Consider the following 14,824-nt stretch of genomic DNA (forward strand, 5'->3'; position numbering starts at 1 on the left):
GCGATGGCTCAATATGACACAGATCGCTGGCGCATCATTTGCATACGTCAAGTTACCCTGCTTGTCTGTCATGGAAATGTCATCGGCGCGAGTCATCAATCCTGCATCCTGACATCCCGGACGTGAGACCGGTCTGTGTCCTATTTCCTGTCAGGTAGCTGCTGAAGTGCTCTTTTCAATGCACTTCTCTCATTTTCATTGGTGACAGACAGTTTCATGATATAAAGAAATACTGTGATTTTTTTGGGGGGGGGTGATTTGTCAGACCATGCGTGTGTTCAAAGGTCTAGTAGTATGACATAGTGAAAAACCCCAGTGTGCAGTAGAATGGAGTCTCTTGTAAATAAGTAGAGGAATGTTGAGAGGTGGCCCTGGGCTCATGAAAGCAGTGGTGAGTTCAAATGCCTGACAGGAGTCGCAGTCCCACAGGATCGATAAAGACGTTTCTCACTGACAACAGGATCACGGACAACAGAATGCGATCCATCTTCACATTCCTACGACTTCTCCTATCTCCGCTCCGGGAGTTGGGGAGGTAATCACGCGCTCCTCAGAGGCGACTCAAAAGAGCAAGGCCTTTTACCTCGGTTTGTTCTAGCCTGGGTCCTTGAGCGTTGAGTCCTTGAGCAAGAAAAATAACCTCCTTTCTTTTCTCCCTGTCTGTCTGTTTTCACTCTCCCTCTCCATCTATCATCCTCCCCTCTTCTCATTCCCCTGTTGCTCTCAGGCCGGCGGGTCATGAAGTGGATGACTCGAGGAGCACCCTCTCCCCCCCCTTCCCCCTTTACTCCACCCCCCCCCCCCCCCCCCCCCCCCCCCCGCCCGACTTTCAACAAATCTGCCGTTGTGTCCTATGGCTTTTTATTCCTATGTGATGACGCACTGCAGCTCATGTAGGAATAGAAGCCACTTGACACACGGTGAGGACAGCTACGGTGCGTGTGGGAGACTCGGCGGAAGGCACTTCACGACTTCACAGTTCACAGAGCTCCCTCGGCTTCCCTCTGCAGCCTCGCTCGCGACATGGGCATCTGGTTTGGATCGATGCAAGCGTTTTCTGGTGTCTCTGGTCTCCCTGTAGCACAGAGACACATTGCTGCTCGTCTTCCTGATGCTGAATTTGCTGACTGAAGTGCTGAGCCCGGGAGAAACTAGGCTGACTTTGTAGAGGTTGTGCGAGCACCTGTTCCCGCCTCGACGCTACAGCCTCCCTGCACTGTTTAGATGTTTGTGTGACAGCGGCAGTCAGCAGAGACAGAACTGTACGGTCGACGTGAAAAACAAAGGAAGAAATGGAAGAGGAAAGACCAATACAGATCTTTAATAACCAACTTTACAAGAGGCACTTGGTAAACCACTTTACAAACCAACAGGGGCGTTGCTTTTCCTCCCCTTCTCTCTCTCTCTGATTCTGTTGCACATTATTAAAATAAACCTTTGACATTGAGCATTGCACCGTAAATAATAACCTACCTATAATATAATACAATATAAGATACATATCAACAAGATAAAGCACCTTTTTCGTCATGGAAAATAACCGTTATTAACAGTTGGACAGACACACAAGACTGTGTGAGATTTTGTATGTGGATATATCAGTGCATGGGAGGAGGTCCTAATGCAGGTCAATGCACCTGAGTTTGGAAGAAGGAAGCTTTCTTAAGATCCTTTCGTAAAGATCTATAGATGAATACTTTGGCATGTTTACACAGTATTTTTACCTTTTTTTTTTTTTTTTTTACAAGAAACTACAGAGAACCAGTACAGACAGTTGGATGAATGTTACTGCTACAGATCTCGTGTTCACTTCAGTAAGAGGACATCAGTATTCACATTACCATAAAACAAAAAACAACATAGCACCAGTTTATGTTTATACAAACAAAGCTAATACAATGAATATCAATGCAGTACAGTAAAAAAAAAAATACAGTTTAAAGAATAAAGTAGTATTTTTGTAAGCATGTAGAGAAGGTGCACAGCCATGTTTAGGGTTGTTCAGGATGTAAGTTGGTCTTGAATAAAAATCAATATCCTCTTCAAATGTGTGGTGAACTGTGAGACTCACATGCATTATTGGAGAAAATATATTTTGTTCTATTTTCAAGTATTCTTATTTGTCTTTCCTTTTCTTTGAATTAAAATATAGTCTCTGAAACAGTTAACATTCAAATACAAATGAGCAGAAATAGTTGATTTGTCCAATGAAAATATTCATTCTAGTCTCACAAACTCATATCTGCCATCACTCCCTCAGACCTGTGTAATAACAACACCTTTACAAGAGAAAACATAAAGTGACTAAATAAGTATTCAAAATAACATTTCACAGAGCCGTGCAATCTTGATCATAATAAGGAATAGTCTTGGTTATCGGTAACAGAAACAGCTTTACAGTTTTTTGTTCACAGATCCATCAGCCCCCTCCCCTAAGTTTGATGATCAAGTGTCTTTTCTCAATGGGATCTTGAAACTGGTGAGCTTCTGACCGAATAGCTGGCTCAGAAGGTTATTCTGAGACTCTGCCGTCCGGTAGGACTGGCTGTCCACTGACCTGACCCCTGACTTAGGCCTCGACTTGTTCAAGGAATTGTTCAAGGGTGGTGTTGACACTTTAGAAACCGGGGAGTGGAGAGGCCGGCCCACTGGCCCCTTCTTGACTCGGTAATCCCCATTCAGATGATGGGCGATCTCCATTTTCTTTGGTGTGCAGATGTCAAGAGGGGCTCTCTTAAGTTTGAGCCCCAGGGTCTTCTGCTGGGATACAATCTTGTTGCTCACCACGTCGTCCCTGACGGAGGACAGCACCGGGTAATCGCTGGGGCTGTCCGATCTCCTGTGCACGGCTGGGCTCTCGCACTTATTGGGGCGAAACTTCTTCTTGGGTCTGGCGTCAAGGCTGAGGTTCTCTCTTGTAGCTGGTGAGGACACCCTCTGCTGGCCGTGGGGAGACCTGATCTCCTTCCTCTTTTTCTGCTGTCTCACGGACTCCCTGTCCTCGCTGGTCGTCGGGCCCTGAGAAGCCAGCCTGGGGTGGAGGACCGGCGTGGCCTCCGTGCTCTTGGGGCTGGTGTTGGAGCCGTTCCTGGTGCTGTCACTAGGCTTGGCTGGAGATGCTCGATCCCTTCCCAGGCTGCCACCGCACAGCTGCTCGTAGGCGCGAGGTAAGGGCAGCTCCCTCTGCTTGTTTTCGTTGGCTTTGGTCATGTGACCCTGCTCGTCCTCGCTCAGCCGGTCCATCACGACGGCGAGCGATTGGCGAGGGCCGAGCTGCAGGTCCGGTGTCTTGTGTGAGGTTTTCAGAAGACTTTCCAGGACGCTCACGTACAACTCCTCGTTGGGTTCCTCAGTGGCCGACTCTCTCCTCTCGCTCTTCCTCTCCGCGCTCTCACCTGCGCACGATGGGAGTCCGCCCTCCACGGAATCCCGTCTTTCTCTCACCGAGCCGTCCCCCTCCTCGCCGTGTTTAACGCTCTCCCTCGGCATCGGCCACTGCGGAGGGGCTTCCTCCAGGACGCCCAGGGGTTCCTCCTCCTCCTTCACTTCACATGGCTCTGGGGCGAGTTGGACCTCGCAGGTCTCCTCGCCAGCCAGCTTCCCCGAGGGATTGGGGTTGGCGTCCTCCGCTTTAGGCGTAGCGGTTGAGAGTGCAGCGGGATCCGAGGCCGCCGTGTAGGCGTGGCGCTCCCGCTCACCCGGAAGGGCGGAGTAGTCCTCCGCCACGTCCTCCGTCTTCACGCTGGCATCGTTGGCGCCAGCGTGGTATTCGGTTGCACTGGTCTGTGTGGAGTCCTCCGTGGTGGGCATCGCATGCTTCATTGGCGGCATTTCAGAGGACTGGTTTAAGAGTATCGAGGCGATGCTGGAAATCCCACTGTCTGGGCTGTTCTCCTGAAGATTCTCAGTCTGGATTTTCCTCTTTTTAACGGACGGCATTTCGCTCTCATTCTCTTTGGAGGTGGACACCTTGAGCGGTCTCAGAACCCCTCGGAACTTGAAGATCTTGTTCCCCCCGGACAGATGCTTCTCCATGTGACGGTCAAACTGCTCCTTCTTGGAGAAGGTGTAGTTACACGTGCTGCATATGAACGACTTCTTGATGACGTGCATGACGTCTGCACACAGCTCGCAGGTGTAGAGGGTGGTGTGTTTCGAGTCGGCCTCGTCCACCACCTCGTGTTCGTTCTTCAGGTGGTCTTTCAAGTCTTGCGGCTCCTGGTAGGACACCGGACATTTGTGGCACAGAAAGATCTTTTCCAAGTTGTGCACCACCAGATGCCGCTGGAGCTTGAACGGCTTGGGGAACTGTTTCCCACAGTGGTGGCAGTCCCTGGAGGGGTCTTTACAGTTGGGGTGCATCTCCACGTTCTTGGGAGCAGTGTCGGTCTTGTGGAGCACTTCCATCGGGGTCAGGTTGCTTTGTTTAGATCTTCCTCCTTCTCCTCGGGTGCTCTTATTCTTGGGCACTTTGGGCTCAGCAGGCACTGCAGCCTTCAGCTCCGGTCCTCCAGTCTCAGGGGTGGCTTTGACTTGGTCCTTGTTGCTGCTCTTACTGGCCTCTCTGCTGGCCTTGCTGGGGCGTCGCTGCATGATGGAGGTGATGAAGTTCTTGACGGCGGTCTCCTGCATGATGCCACCTGCCATGCCCAAAATCGAGCTCTGCGTCTGACCCTTGTGGGCGAACTGGGTGGCGTGTTCGCGCAGGTGCTCGTTGTACATCCAGACATCGGAGATCTCCTTCAGACACATGCCGCAGGTCCATATCCCGGCCTTGTTCTTGGCGTGCTTCTCCCTCAGGTGGTCCCTGAGCTGCTCCCTGGAGCTGAACTTCCTCTGGACACACATGTAGCAAGTGGGCGGAGGGGAGGGGTTGTGGGACAGCTTGTGGAAGTTGAGCTCCCCCAGGGTGAGGAACCAGGTGAAGCACACTTTGCACTTGTACTGTTTATCTTTGATCTTAAGGCCACTGCCGTCTTGTCGTTTCCTGCCTTTGCGTTCTGTGGGCTTCTTGGTCTTGTCAGCCCTTTTGGTCTCTGTGTCGTCGGTGTCCAAGGGTCCGGACACTAAGGGGTCCTTGCTCGAGTCAAAGAGCTGGATCTCCGGGAGCTGGAATGTGGTTCTGGTGCTCTGCATGTCAATGCTGGGCAAGGGAGGCAAACTGTCTGTGACACATGGCTGTTCGGGATATGGTGAAGAGGAGGCCAGGATAGGCAGAGGACAGGACGTGGGTGGGACCTCTGCTGCACAGGAGACAGACTCGAATGGTTCATTCATCTGGTCGTTTGGATGCTGTTCTTTATTTTCGAGGAACACATCGCCAGGGGGGTATTCGGGGGGCAGAGGCGATTCAGGAAACGGTGTCTGCTTCTGCGTCTTTTTGCCGTAGACTCTCGCACACTTCTTCCTCTTGGTGTCCTCGTCCCTGGGGAACAGCTGGGAGAAGGAGCTCTCGTCGTCCAGGAAGGCCTTCAGGTCAGGGCTCAGACCAGGAGGGCTATCACGGGGAGATTTGAGATAGGAAAGGGGATTGTCATCTGTGGGACGGCTATTCCTCTCACATTTAATCTCCAGTGCCACCTCTCCCATGATTTCCCTGGCCAGGCTCTCGCATGCACCCTGCCGGTCTCCAGTCGCTTTCGCATCAGCAAAGTTCTTTTTCGACACGTCATACTGTGCACTTCCATTCCTACTGATGAAAACGACATAACCCTTACTAACATCCGTCCCACTTTCCGGTGCTCCATTGGTAATGTCTGGTGGCCCACATTTCACCTCTGAGTCAGCAATATTTGGATTCACATCTGCATTCTGTCTGGCTAGATCAGCCTCCTCTGGCTGACATTTAGATAAATCTTCAAAGGGTCGGTCTACAGCCACGGAAAGTGGGGCCTCTTTTGGCTCTACGAGGCTGTGTTTAATGTGAGAGCTCAGGTCATCTTGGATCTTGGGGGACTGACGGCACTCTTGCTGTACCCGGGTTTGGAAGTCGGGGGTTATGGCTTGTAAGATGTCGGTCTTCAATATGTTTAGAAGCTCGTCAGAGAAAGGGTCCGGTTTGACCTGCACCTCGCTGTTTTTGCTTTTGCATGTTTTGGGGTTCTTCTTGGTCTTCGTCTGCACCCTCTGCTGGCTCCCTGTCTTCGCCATGTTTGTTTCAGTTGCAGCGTTCTCCAGGACTGAATCGGTTTCCATTTGTTTTGCTACAAGACGGTTTTCACTTGTCTCGGGGCAGTGATTTGCAATGATCTCAACTTTTTCTTTTTGCAAACTGATCTGTGAATCATCTTTATGTCCTGTCTCTGCAGTGTGTGGATGTTGGCTGGTGAGCATGCTCCTTTGATGACTCAATGTGGCATTCTCCAAATGTGTATTCCTGTCTGTCCTGACCAAATGTTTCATGGCCTTGTGTCTCTTCAATCCTGCAACCGTCCTAAAACACATGGAACACATTTCACACAGAACCTTCCCAAGTGGAGCTGTCAACTGCACACTTGCGTCGTGCGGTTGTGTGGTGTCTTCATCTGGATGTTGGCTGGCTAAGCTCTGAACAGCCTCTTCTGTTGGGTGTTTATCCCTTAACTCTGACGATGGGGGTCTCTTGGACTCATTGTCGCAGATGAGGACAGTTTGGGGAGTCAACTGGCCTTCTGAGGTGCTGTCATTTAAAGGAGGAGCCTCACAGTGACCTTGCTGCACACTTAAGGCCTCGGGCTCCACTTTCTCCAGAAGGTCTATGTGCATGTGCAGAAAACCGTTTGGTTCGAAGGGATCGTGACACATGTCCAAGTCCTCCTTGATGTCCCCAGTAGACGCAGAGGGTGAGTTGCTCTGCAGAGGGAAGCCAAGGGCAATGCACGTCAATTTTAGACAGTCTTGGACACCGCCGTTGTTGTCCACCGTTTCCCCAGCCGGAGTAAGCTCAGCTGAACGTTCTAGGCACACTGTTGGTTCCGTGTCTGTCTGTCTTCGATTTGCTATCAGAGCCATGTCATGACTTGCAGGAGCGTAGAGCCCACAGTCACCCTTGGGGCTGCATTTTATGTCAGGCTGCTGCTCTTCAAGTGTGTTATCTGGGCTAACAGGGGTGTAATTAAACTGGTTCAGTTCTGGGGGCTCGTCAGACTTGTCACCGTAGTTCAACGGACTTAGTTTGAAATCATAAATCGCGTTGCTCTTTTGATCATCCTCCAAGATTTCCGGTGCCTCGGCTGTGGTGCATAGAGGAAGCGGAGAGGAGAGGGGGGGCTCCGTGTCCCCACGACCCAAGTGAGTAGGGCTTAACGAGTACGCCGTTCCTTTTGGCACCGAAAAAAGTTCATTTTTGTGCCCTTTGGTGTGTAGCTCATCACCGTTGTCCTCCCTGGGGAACTGGGCATCCTCTATTGGGTCATGGTTAATGTCTATATTGGGGCATATGCTCTGAGACTGACACTGATCTTCTTGAGTGGCAGGTGTCTCAGAGGAGAAGGCGTCAGTGAAGGAGGGAGAGGAAGCCGGTGGAGGGCTGGGGGTTGGGGCGGGGGCGGGGGGGGCCTCCTCCTGATCAAGCTCCTTTTCCACAGCATGTATGTAGGCTGAGATCTGAGGACTTGCCATCAGACGAATGGGAAGCTGGGCATCGTAGTCTTCGACGGCATTCTCCCCCTCTTCCTCCTGCTTTTCAACAGACCCGCATCGAGAATGGGTTTCTGGGTCATCCCCAAATGTAACCGGTGCAAAGACATCAACTGTCAGGACAGCTTCCTGCTCATTCAAAGCCTCCCCCCCTATTGGTTGACTGAGGAAAGGGGGGGAGCGCTGGCTGACATGCTCTGCACTGGGTTCCAAGAGCGGACTGCACGGCGCGTCTGTCACTATTTCCATGGAGATATGGTTGGTCTGAGGACCTGTTTCAGAACAGCTTTGGAAAGCAGCGTGGTCAATCAGTCCTTCTTGTTTGTGCTCATCCTCTTCGGTCAAGTCTTGATCTTTCACACCCACTGGATCGATCTCTGTCACTCCATCAGCAGAAGCCAATCCGCAACCAGCCTTGTCAGTATGGGTGTCCACAAGTCGGCTGTCCTCATACGTAAAGCCCTCAGGCTCGGATGTCTGTGGGCCTTCCTCCATTGAGTCCACTGAGGGTTCCCGACTGATACGACTTAGGCCCTCCACCGCTTCCTCTAGCTCCTTGTGGTTGTTAATGTATTGGAGCTCTGAGTGATCCGAATATTCAGTGCGGTCTTCAGGGTTCCCCTGCTCACGGTCCTCTTCGTAGAGGTTTTCACTGGTCTGCTCTGCCACTTGGGAATGAACCATTTTCTCATCTAGGCAGCATACTGCCTCGCTACCCTGATTATGCTTCACAGTTGATATGACTTTCGAGAGCGACTCGTCGTTTTCAACAGATTCACTCTGCAGCAGCGAGAGAGGCGTATTAATGTCAGACGTATTGGCTGGCAGAGGCTGCTGAGACTCATTTAGAAGGAATTCAATATTCACCTTGGCCGGAGATAAGGCCTCCTTTTCATCTTCACACTTAGCGGGAGTTTGACATTCAGAAACCTGTTCCCGACTCTCGCGTGGGAGGACTATCTGCTTCTGTTTAGATGATATTGGGTCCTTTTTGAAAACTGAATCTGAAATCACCTCCAGGCTTTTCATGAGATTCTCGGCATACATCTTCCTTTCAAGAATCTCCTCTGATGTGTCTCTGTGGCCCTCTTCGTTACCCTCTGGTGTTTGTCTCCTCTTGGTCTGGCAATCCGTGTCTGAATGCAAAGGGATCAGAGAGCTATCCCTTTCATCATCCTCCTTCTCAGTTAGCCGTTCCTGGACCCCCGGGTCGGTGTGGTTCGGTGTCTGTGGACTGTGCTGTCCTTCCATGAGCTCAAAGTGGAACGGGCTGGACCAAGGTAGGCCCGGTTCAGCGAAGGTGTCTGATTGGATGGTTGACACCCCCATGGGCATGCTCTGTACGGGGCAGCTCGCCTGCTCCTCGCTCTCTGGGTCTTCTCCTAGCCGCAGCGGGGAGAACTTGCTCATCTTCAGGTGATTCGGGGCCTCCTCACTGAGGGCCGTCGGGCTTCTCAGCTTGGTGGTCTGGAGCTGGCTTTCCAACTCTGTCACTATTCTCTTGATCTCCAGCTCGTCCTCGGAAACGCAGCCGCTCAGGTTCCCGTTGTAGGCCATGATCTTGTCCGGCAGAGACAGCGGGATGTGACCGTAGTCGGATTTCTTCTCGTTCGACTTCTCACTCTCGTCCTTGTAGTCGGATATCTCGTCCGGAAGCATGGGGCTGACGTCCACCATGAGACCCCAGTCTCTTTGGACCAGAAAGGGAGAGTAGGACGACGGGTACACTTCTTTTTTGTCATTTGCGCTCTCCAACGAGTTGAAACTCACTTTATGGAGAGGCAGGTCTGTGTAGAGGCCGTTCTCGAACCCAGGCACGGTGAGGTCCCCAAACATGGACGACGTGTCAAAGGACAGAGGGGATTTGATGAGAGTCTGGTCCTGCTCCAGAGGGTACGGGATGAGATGAGAGGTGTCCTTCTGTGTCAGAGGCACATGAAGCTCTGCTGGAGACAGGCACATGTCATCCATCAGTCCGCTGCAAAGAGATGTCGACTTGGGGACCAAGTCACTGGTTAGAGTCGCCTGCTCCTTCATGGCGTACGGGCCGTCACTGCATTTTTCAAACGTTGTCGTGTCGGACAGTTTGGCCTTTTGTTGTGTGGTTTGAGGGCCACCACTCTCCCTTCCGTGCCCTGATGTCCCCTTTGTGGTCATTTCATTCTTGTAATGAGGTTCACTTTCCTTGTGAATGGCGGCAGGACATGACTCGAGCTGGTTCGGTTTACGATCAGTGCTAGTGGACTCCAAATGTGTCGATTCTAATTTCGAGGTCATCACGTCCGCTCTCAGTGGTGTGTGTTGGTCAGAAGCAAAAGCGGTGCTGCTCTCTGAAACGTCCTTCTCTCCTGTGGATGTGTCGGGGATTTTGCATTTGTCATGGTTTTTGACTGCACCCCTGGTCTTTGGCAATACAGACCCGGAATCAACATCGTCAAAATGGGATTGATGGCTCTTTATGGTCTCTGAAAGGTCTTGGTTTAAAGAGGGATTCATCTTATCACCACCGTACTTCTTGGTGGACGTAATGAAGGTCAGTGCTAGCTGTGTGCTGGATTCCTTACATAGTTTGTGTGGCGATCTCTCGTAGGTTTTCTGCTTCGGAGAATCCCTTCTCCTGAAATCGACCTTTTTCTCACAGTCAGAGTCAGTGCGGTCGGTGCTTTTGGGGCTGCCGATGCTGTCGCTGGAGATGCTCACCGACGTGCTGAGCTCACTGCTGGACGACGACCTGCTGCTCCTCCTCCGGAGCCTCTGGTGGGCGTCGTGTTTCTCCGAAGACAGGGAGATGTCCTCGCTTTTCTTGACCTCAAAGCATTCCCTGGACTCGTGCCTCCAAGCCGCCTGGTCCCTCTCGCTCCTCGCCCGCCATTTGCACTCCTTGGTGTAGGTGTACTTGCAACGGCTGCTCTGGCTGAGGCGACCCTGGCTCGCGATCTTCACGGGCTCGCGCTCGTCGTCGGAGTCCGAGACGTAGTCGTATTCTCCGAACGCGGGGTTCTGACAGGCGGGCGTCAGTCGCTCCATCACCAGAGAGAACTGGAGGTTTTTGGTGCCCTTTACGTGGAGCTTGTGGAGCTTGTTTTTCTGCTGAACTATCTTGTGAATGAGCTCTTTGCTCCACGTCCCCCCGCCGGTTCTCTTCCTTTTACTCTCCCGAGCTGCTGCCCTCTGCATTGGAGAGCTTCTGTTTCCAGTGGAGGATTGGGAAGAGGCTGCCCCCGTCAAAAAGGAGGCTTCCTGGAGGCGTTTCACCCCACATCGTTCAGAGTACTTGCTGGATAAGAGAAACCTAGAAGTGTTGCCGATTTCATCCTCACTCTTGCACAGCTTCCTGGCCTCTTTCACTTTGCTATCGTGTTCCCTGGATCTTTCCCCAGAAGCATTCCTTGAATTTTTATGAGATATTTCTTTTTTGATGTTAATTTTCTCACTCTGCTCCAAATTCAGAGATGTCTTCTCCAGTTTAGTCTCTGTGTGCTTGATATATGTCTCCAAGCTCTCAGCTTCTGAATCATAAATATATTTTCCTTGTGTCAAAGACCTGTCATCTTCTGTGATTTGTTTACTTTTGCTCTCAATGACAATTGACTCTTTCGATTTCACAGACTGTCTGTTGGACATGACTTTCACAGTGGTCAGGTCATCGTCCGCAAATGCATCTATAAAGCTGCTGTCTATTTCTGCATTGTCCGATTGATAACCCAGGCCATTAAGAGCCTCTGTGATCAGACTGTCTAACTTGGCGTCCTCCATCTCCAGGTCGGGGAGGGGCACGGGGATGGTTCCTGGCCCAGAGAACAAGCTGAGTTTCATTGGATCCTCCTTGCTGTCTACTTTTGCTTCGCTGTCAGTCATCAGTTCTCCATTTCTGTTGAGGCCCAACAGAGAGAGATGAAGGTCAGACGGACACCTCGGAATGGGGACGTTTTCACATAAACCACCGCGCGACGACGAGGCTTTGTTGACGTCCGTGTGGAACTTCCTGGAGTCCTCCATCTTTGAGACCTCCTTGAAGTCATTCGGGCCAAATGCGTGCTGTCCACAGTATTGCTTGTGACCGAGGAACGAGGCTAAGTTGTTGAAGTTCTGATCACACTGCTTGCAGGTCAGAAGCACGTCCAGCTGGTCGAGGTTCGCCGTGGCGAGAGACGTGGCCAAGAGCTGATGTGCAGAGTAAGGCGGTGGAGGGGGCTGGTGCTCGACTCCAAAGCCCTCCATGTAGCCCTTACTGCCTTCCATAGCAGGCTTCGGAGGTCCGTTACTGTGCAGGTAGCTCATCATGTCGTCTTTGGCTCTCTCCGGGGCGTACGGCAGGTTTCTAGAGGTGTCCGGGTGGAAATGGTGAGTATTGTGGAGGTCAGAAGGCACCTGTGCCTTCACTTGGTGCTGATGATAGAACGGGGGTGGAGGCCCTTGACCCATGGACATCTGGCTCTCCTCAGAGCTCAGATTGACAGGGCTGGTGGAGGCTGGGGAGAGGGAGGAACAGGTGCTGCTGGGGGCGGGGTTATGGACGGGGGAGGGCAAGGGGGACTCGTAGGGGGACACCATCATTAGCCCCATGGGCGGGACCTGTAACGGAGAATAACCATAGGCTCTCGCTGACGATGCTGCCGCCAATGATTGGTTCAATCCAAAAAAGACAGGCTTGTTTTTGGAATCGCAGACCTGTGCATGGCTTGTCTCTACTTTGAAAGACGATATGGTGTTGCAGCTCTGTTTGACGCTCTCCTGCCGAGGGTTTGAGAAAGTATCTCCCGTTCTTTTTTTAAACAGGCCGGGGCTTTTCAACGAGCCGTTCTTCTGCGTCTTACTGTCATCGTGCCAGTCAGAGGGGGACACTAAATACGTACTTTTTGGGTTGCTCAGTTGCCCGGTTAACTCAATCCTGTTTTGGTTAGGCACGGCGGGGGTGAGGTGAATCTGCTGCCACGCGTTCCTACTGTCTTTGGAAGCCTTGGGCCTTGGGTCGAGTGCTGCCTGGTTCTGAAACTGGAACTTGTCATTCATGTTGGCATAAGGCAAAGAGTTCTGCTCTTCAGTTGAATAAGCCTTGTTAAGCCTCTCCCAGGTGTGCCCCTGCCTGCCGTGGACCTTGATGCTCTGGTCAAACGTCACTTCTCCCATGTGGACGTTGTTGAGTGGTGGGCTGCTGAAGGGTTTGTTGGAAAAGTGCATTTGGGAACTTGGACCCCGTGCTATAGTCCTGGCATGGTGCCCACTGCCCTGAATAACTGTTCTTTGAGAGGCGATGGGCGTGTCTTTGGCGTGGCAGCTCCTCTGGCTCCCTGGAGCGAGGGCCACGTCCCTGTTGCTGGCCTGTCCGTACGCCTCTGACCTCTCCGGGGGGACGCTCTGCTCTGACGGCTGGAAGCTGGAGCCGGAGCTCTCGCTGCTAGCCGAGTCCTCACTCCCTCCCCTGGGACAGTGCATGGAGGAGGCTGCCCCCGGTGGAGTCTGCAGGTACTGCGCAGGTTGGGGAGGGTGGGGGTATGTAGACCTGTCCTCCGACTGCTCGTTACCAAAGGGATCATTGTTATGGATCCCCTCCTGGCTCTCCCCTGAAGCCTGGTAGGAGAAGGAGGTGTGGGCCACCTGGCCAGAACCCAGGGTTGAGTCCATAAAGTCCTGGGACTGAGGGTTCTGGTCACAAGGGAATGGGTCGGGGGTCGAGTCCTCCAACAACTGGTATCCATATTGAAAGGACAGAGGCACAAAGCCAGTGCTTGCCTTGCTGCCCTCTGCTGGAGCGGAGGACTTGTGCGACGAGATCCCGTAGTTGGCATTGTTGAAAGGCCTTTCTGGAGACTGCCACGTGTTGGAGACACTCAGTGGGAAGTCTGGGAAGAGGAGCTGGCTACCAGGCTGCGTGGTGCTGTTCTCCATGTGGCCAGGCTGCTGCTGAAGCTGGGACTGGGCCTGGGTTTGGGGTGGGTGCTGGTGGGAGGGGGCCCCCCCTGCAGCGCCCAGAGAATGTGAGGTATAACCGGGAGAGGTGAGGTTGGAGGAGGAGCCTTCCTGAAAGCACCGGCTGTAACTGAGTTCCTCCTGCTGCAGCTCCGCCTCTCGCTCAGGGATGCTGGGCACGTGGAACCTGTAGCTGCCCGTTATGGGCCCACGGCCCGCCTCCAGCTTCTTGGGTGGGGAGACCTTCTGCTGGGGGTAGGCGATGCCGATGGTGGGGTTGGAGCGAGGGTTGGTGATGCTCAGCCTGTAAAGCTGCTGTGGGTTGCCTCGCTCGGTTTTGCCCGCCCGCTTGCCCTTCTCCCGGTTCCGACTCTTCCCGTTAGGGGACTGGGGGTTGCCCTTGCCTCCGGGCCAAGTCCTGTCGCTGGAGAACTTGGGCCTGTTCTGCAGTGACTTAAAGTCAATCTTCCCCGTCTGCTGGGGCCGTATCACAGCCTCTCGCTGCTGGGTATAGTCCCTTTCTTTCTCTACAAACTTTGCCCTTCTGCCGGGGGCCTCCGTGCCTGTGCTGGGGAAGGGCTCTGAAGACTCTTTCGCGGTTTTCTCACTGAGCTGGTCTGTTGTGCCCCCCTCATTCTGTGGTTTGGACTCAGCGTCTAGGTCCGGAATGGCGGTGTAGGTGTGCTGTGCCTCTCCTGCCATGGTTTAGACGAGGTGTGCGGGGGGGGGGGATGGGGTCCTCCGGGGAGGGGTTATCGGGGGAGAAGGGGCATGGCGCTCTGGGGGGGGCAGGATCCAGCGTCAGTCGAGACTTCCAGGCACGGCAGAAGCAGGGTTCCTCTTCGCTTCATCTCAGGACCTTCATGACGGAACACAGCGGCATCTGGGAGCTCTGCACACCCAGAGGAGGGAGGGAGGAGAGAGATGAGAGATGGGTCAGATCAAAGACCAACATGTGTGACATGAAGAGATGTTGTGCAGATTCTCATTAATGCTGATATAAACTGAATTGAATTAATCATGAATCGTGGACATTGCAATTGCCTTTCAGCAGGCAGAAATCCTTTCATCCATCCTTTCATCCATTAATATTTCATGTTTATATTTCCCCAGAAGTGTGTGTCTGTGAGTGTATATATGCAAATATATATATATTTTTTAGAGGATTGTAACTTTTTCTGAGAGAGAACCCACTTCAATGTGATAAATGTAAAAGGTAAAAAATAAATAAACAAGTAGAACAGAAGTGTATATTTTACATCAAGTGAGAACTAGTATAGAGTAGTGGGGGAGCATC

The 14,824-nt window shown here is 52.4% G+C and overlaps 1 protein-coding gene across 2 annotated transcripts; it reads right to left on the minus strand.

Annotated features, from left to right (window-relative positions):
* Window positions 1-1,305: 1,305 nt before the first annotated feature.
* Window positions 1,306-14,763, minus strand: LOC124476609 (zinc finger protein 469). 2 transcript variants are annotated; one of them, XM_047033849.1, is made up of 2 exons: window positions 4,632-14,763; window positions 4,317-4,483 (listed from the first exon to the last, which is right to left on the minus strand). In XM_047033849.1, exons 1-2 carry the CDS (start codon window positions 14,227-14,229, stop codon window positions 4,413-4,415), a joined length of 9,669 nt encoding a protein of 3,222 aa, XP_046889805.1. In that variant the 5' UTR covers window positions 14,230-14,763; the 3' UTR covers window positions 4,317-4,412. The 2 variants fall into 2 exon arrangements, with proteins under 2 accessions (XP_046889804.1, XP_046889805.1); XM_047033848.1 differs by having other exon boundaries at window positions 1,306-14,759.
* Window positions 14,764-14,824: the final 61 nt, after the last annotated feature.

The sequence above is a fragment of the Hypomesus transpacificus genome, chromosome 14, assembly GCF_021917145.1.
Source record: "Hypomesus transpacificus isolate Combined female chromosome 14, fHypTra1, whole genome shotgun sequence".
NCBI lineage: Eukaryota > Metazoa > Chordata > Actinopteri > Osmeriformes > Osmeridae > Hypomesus > Hypomesus transpacificus.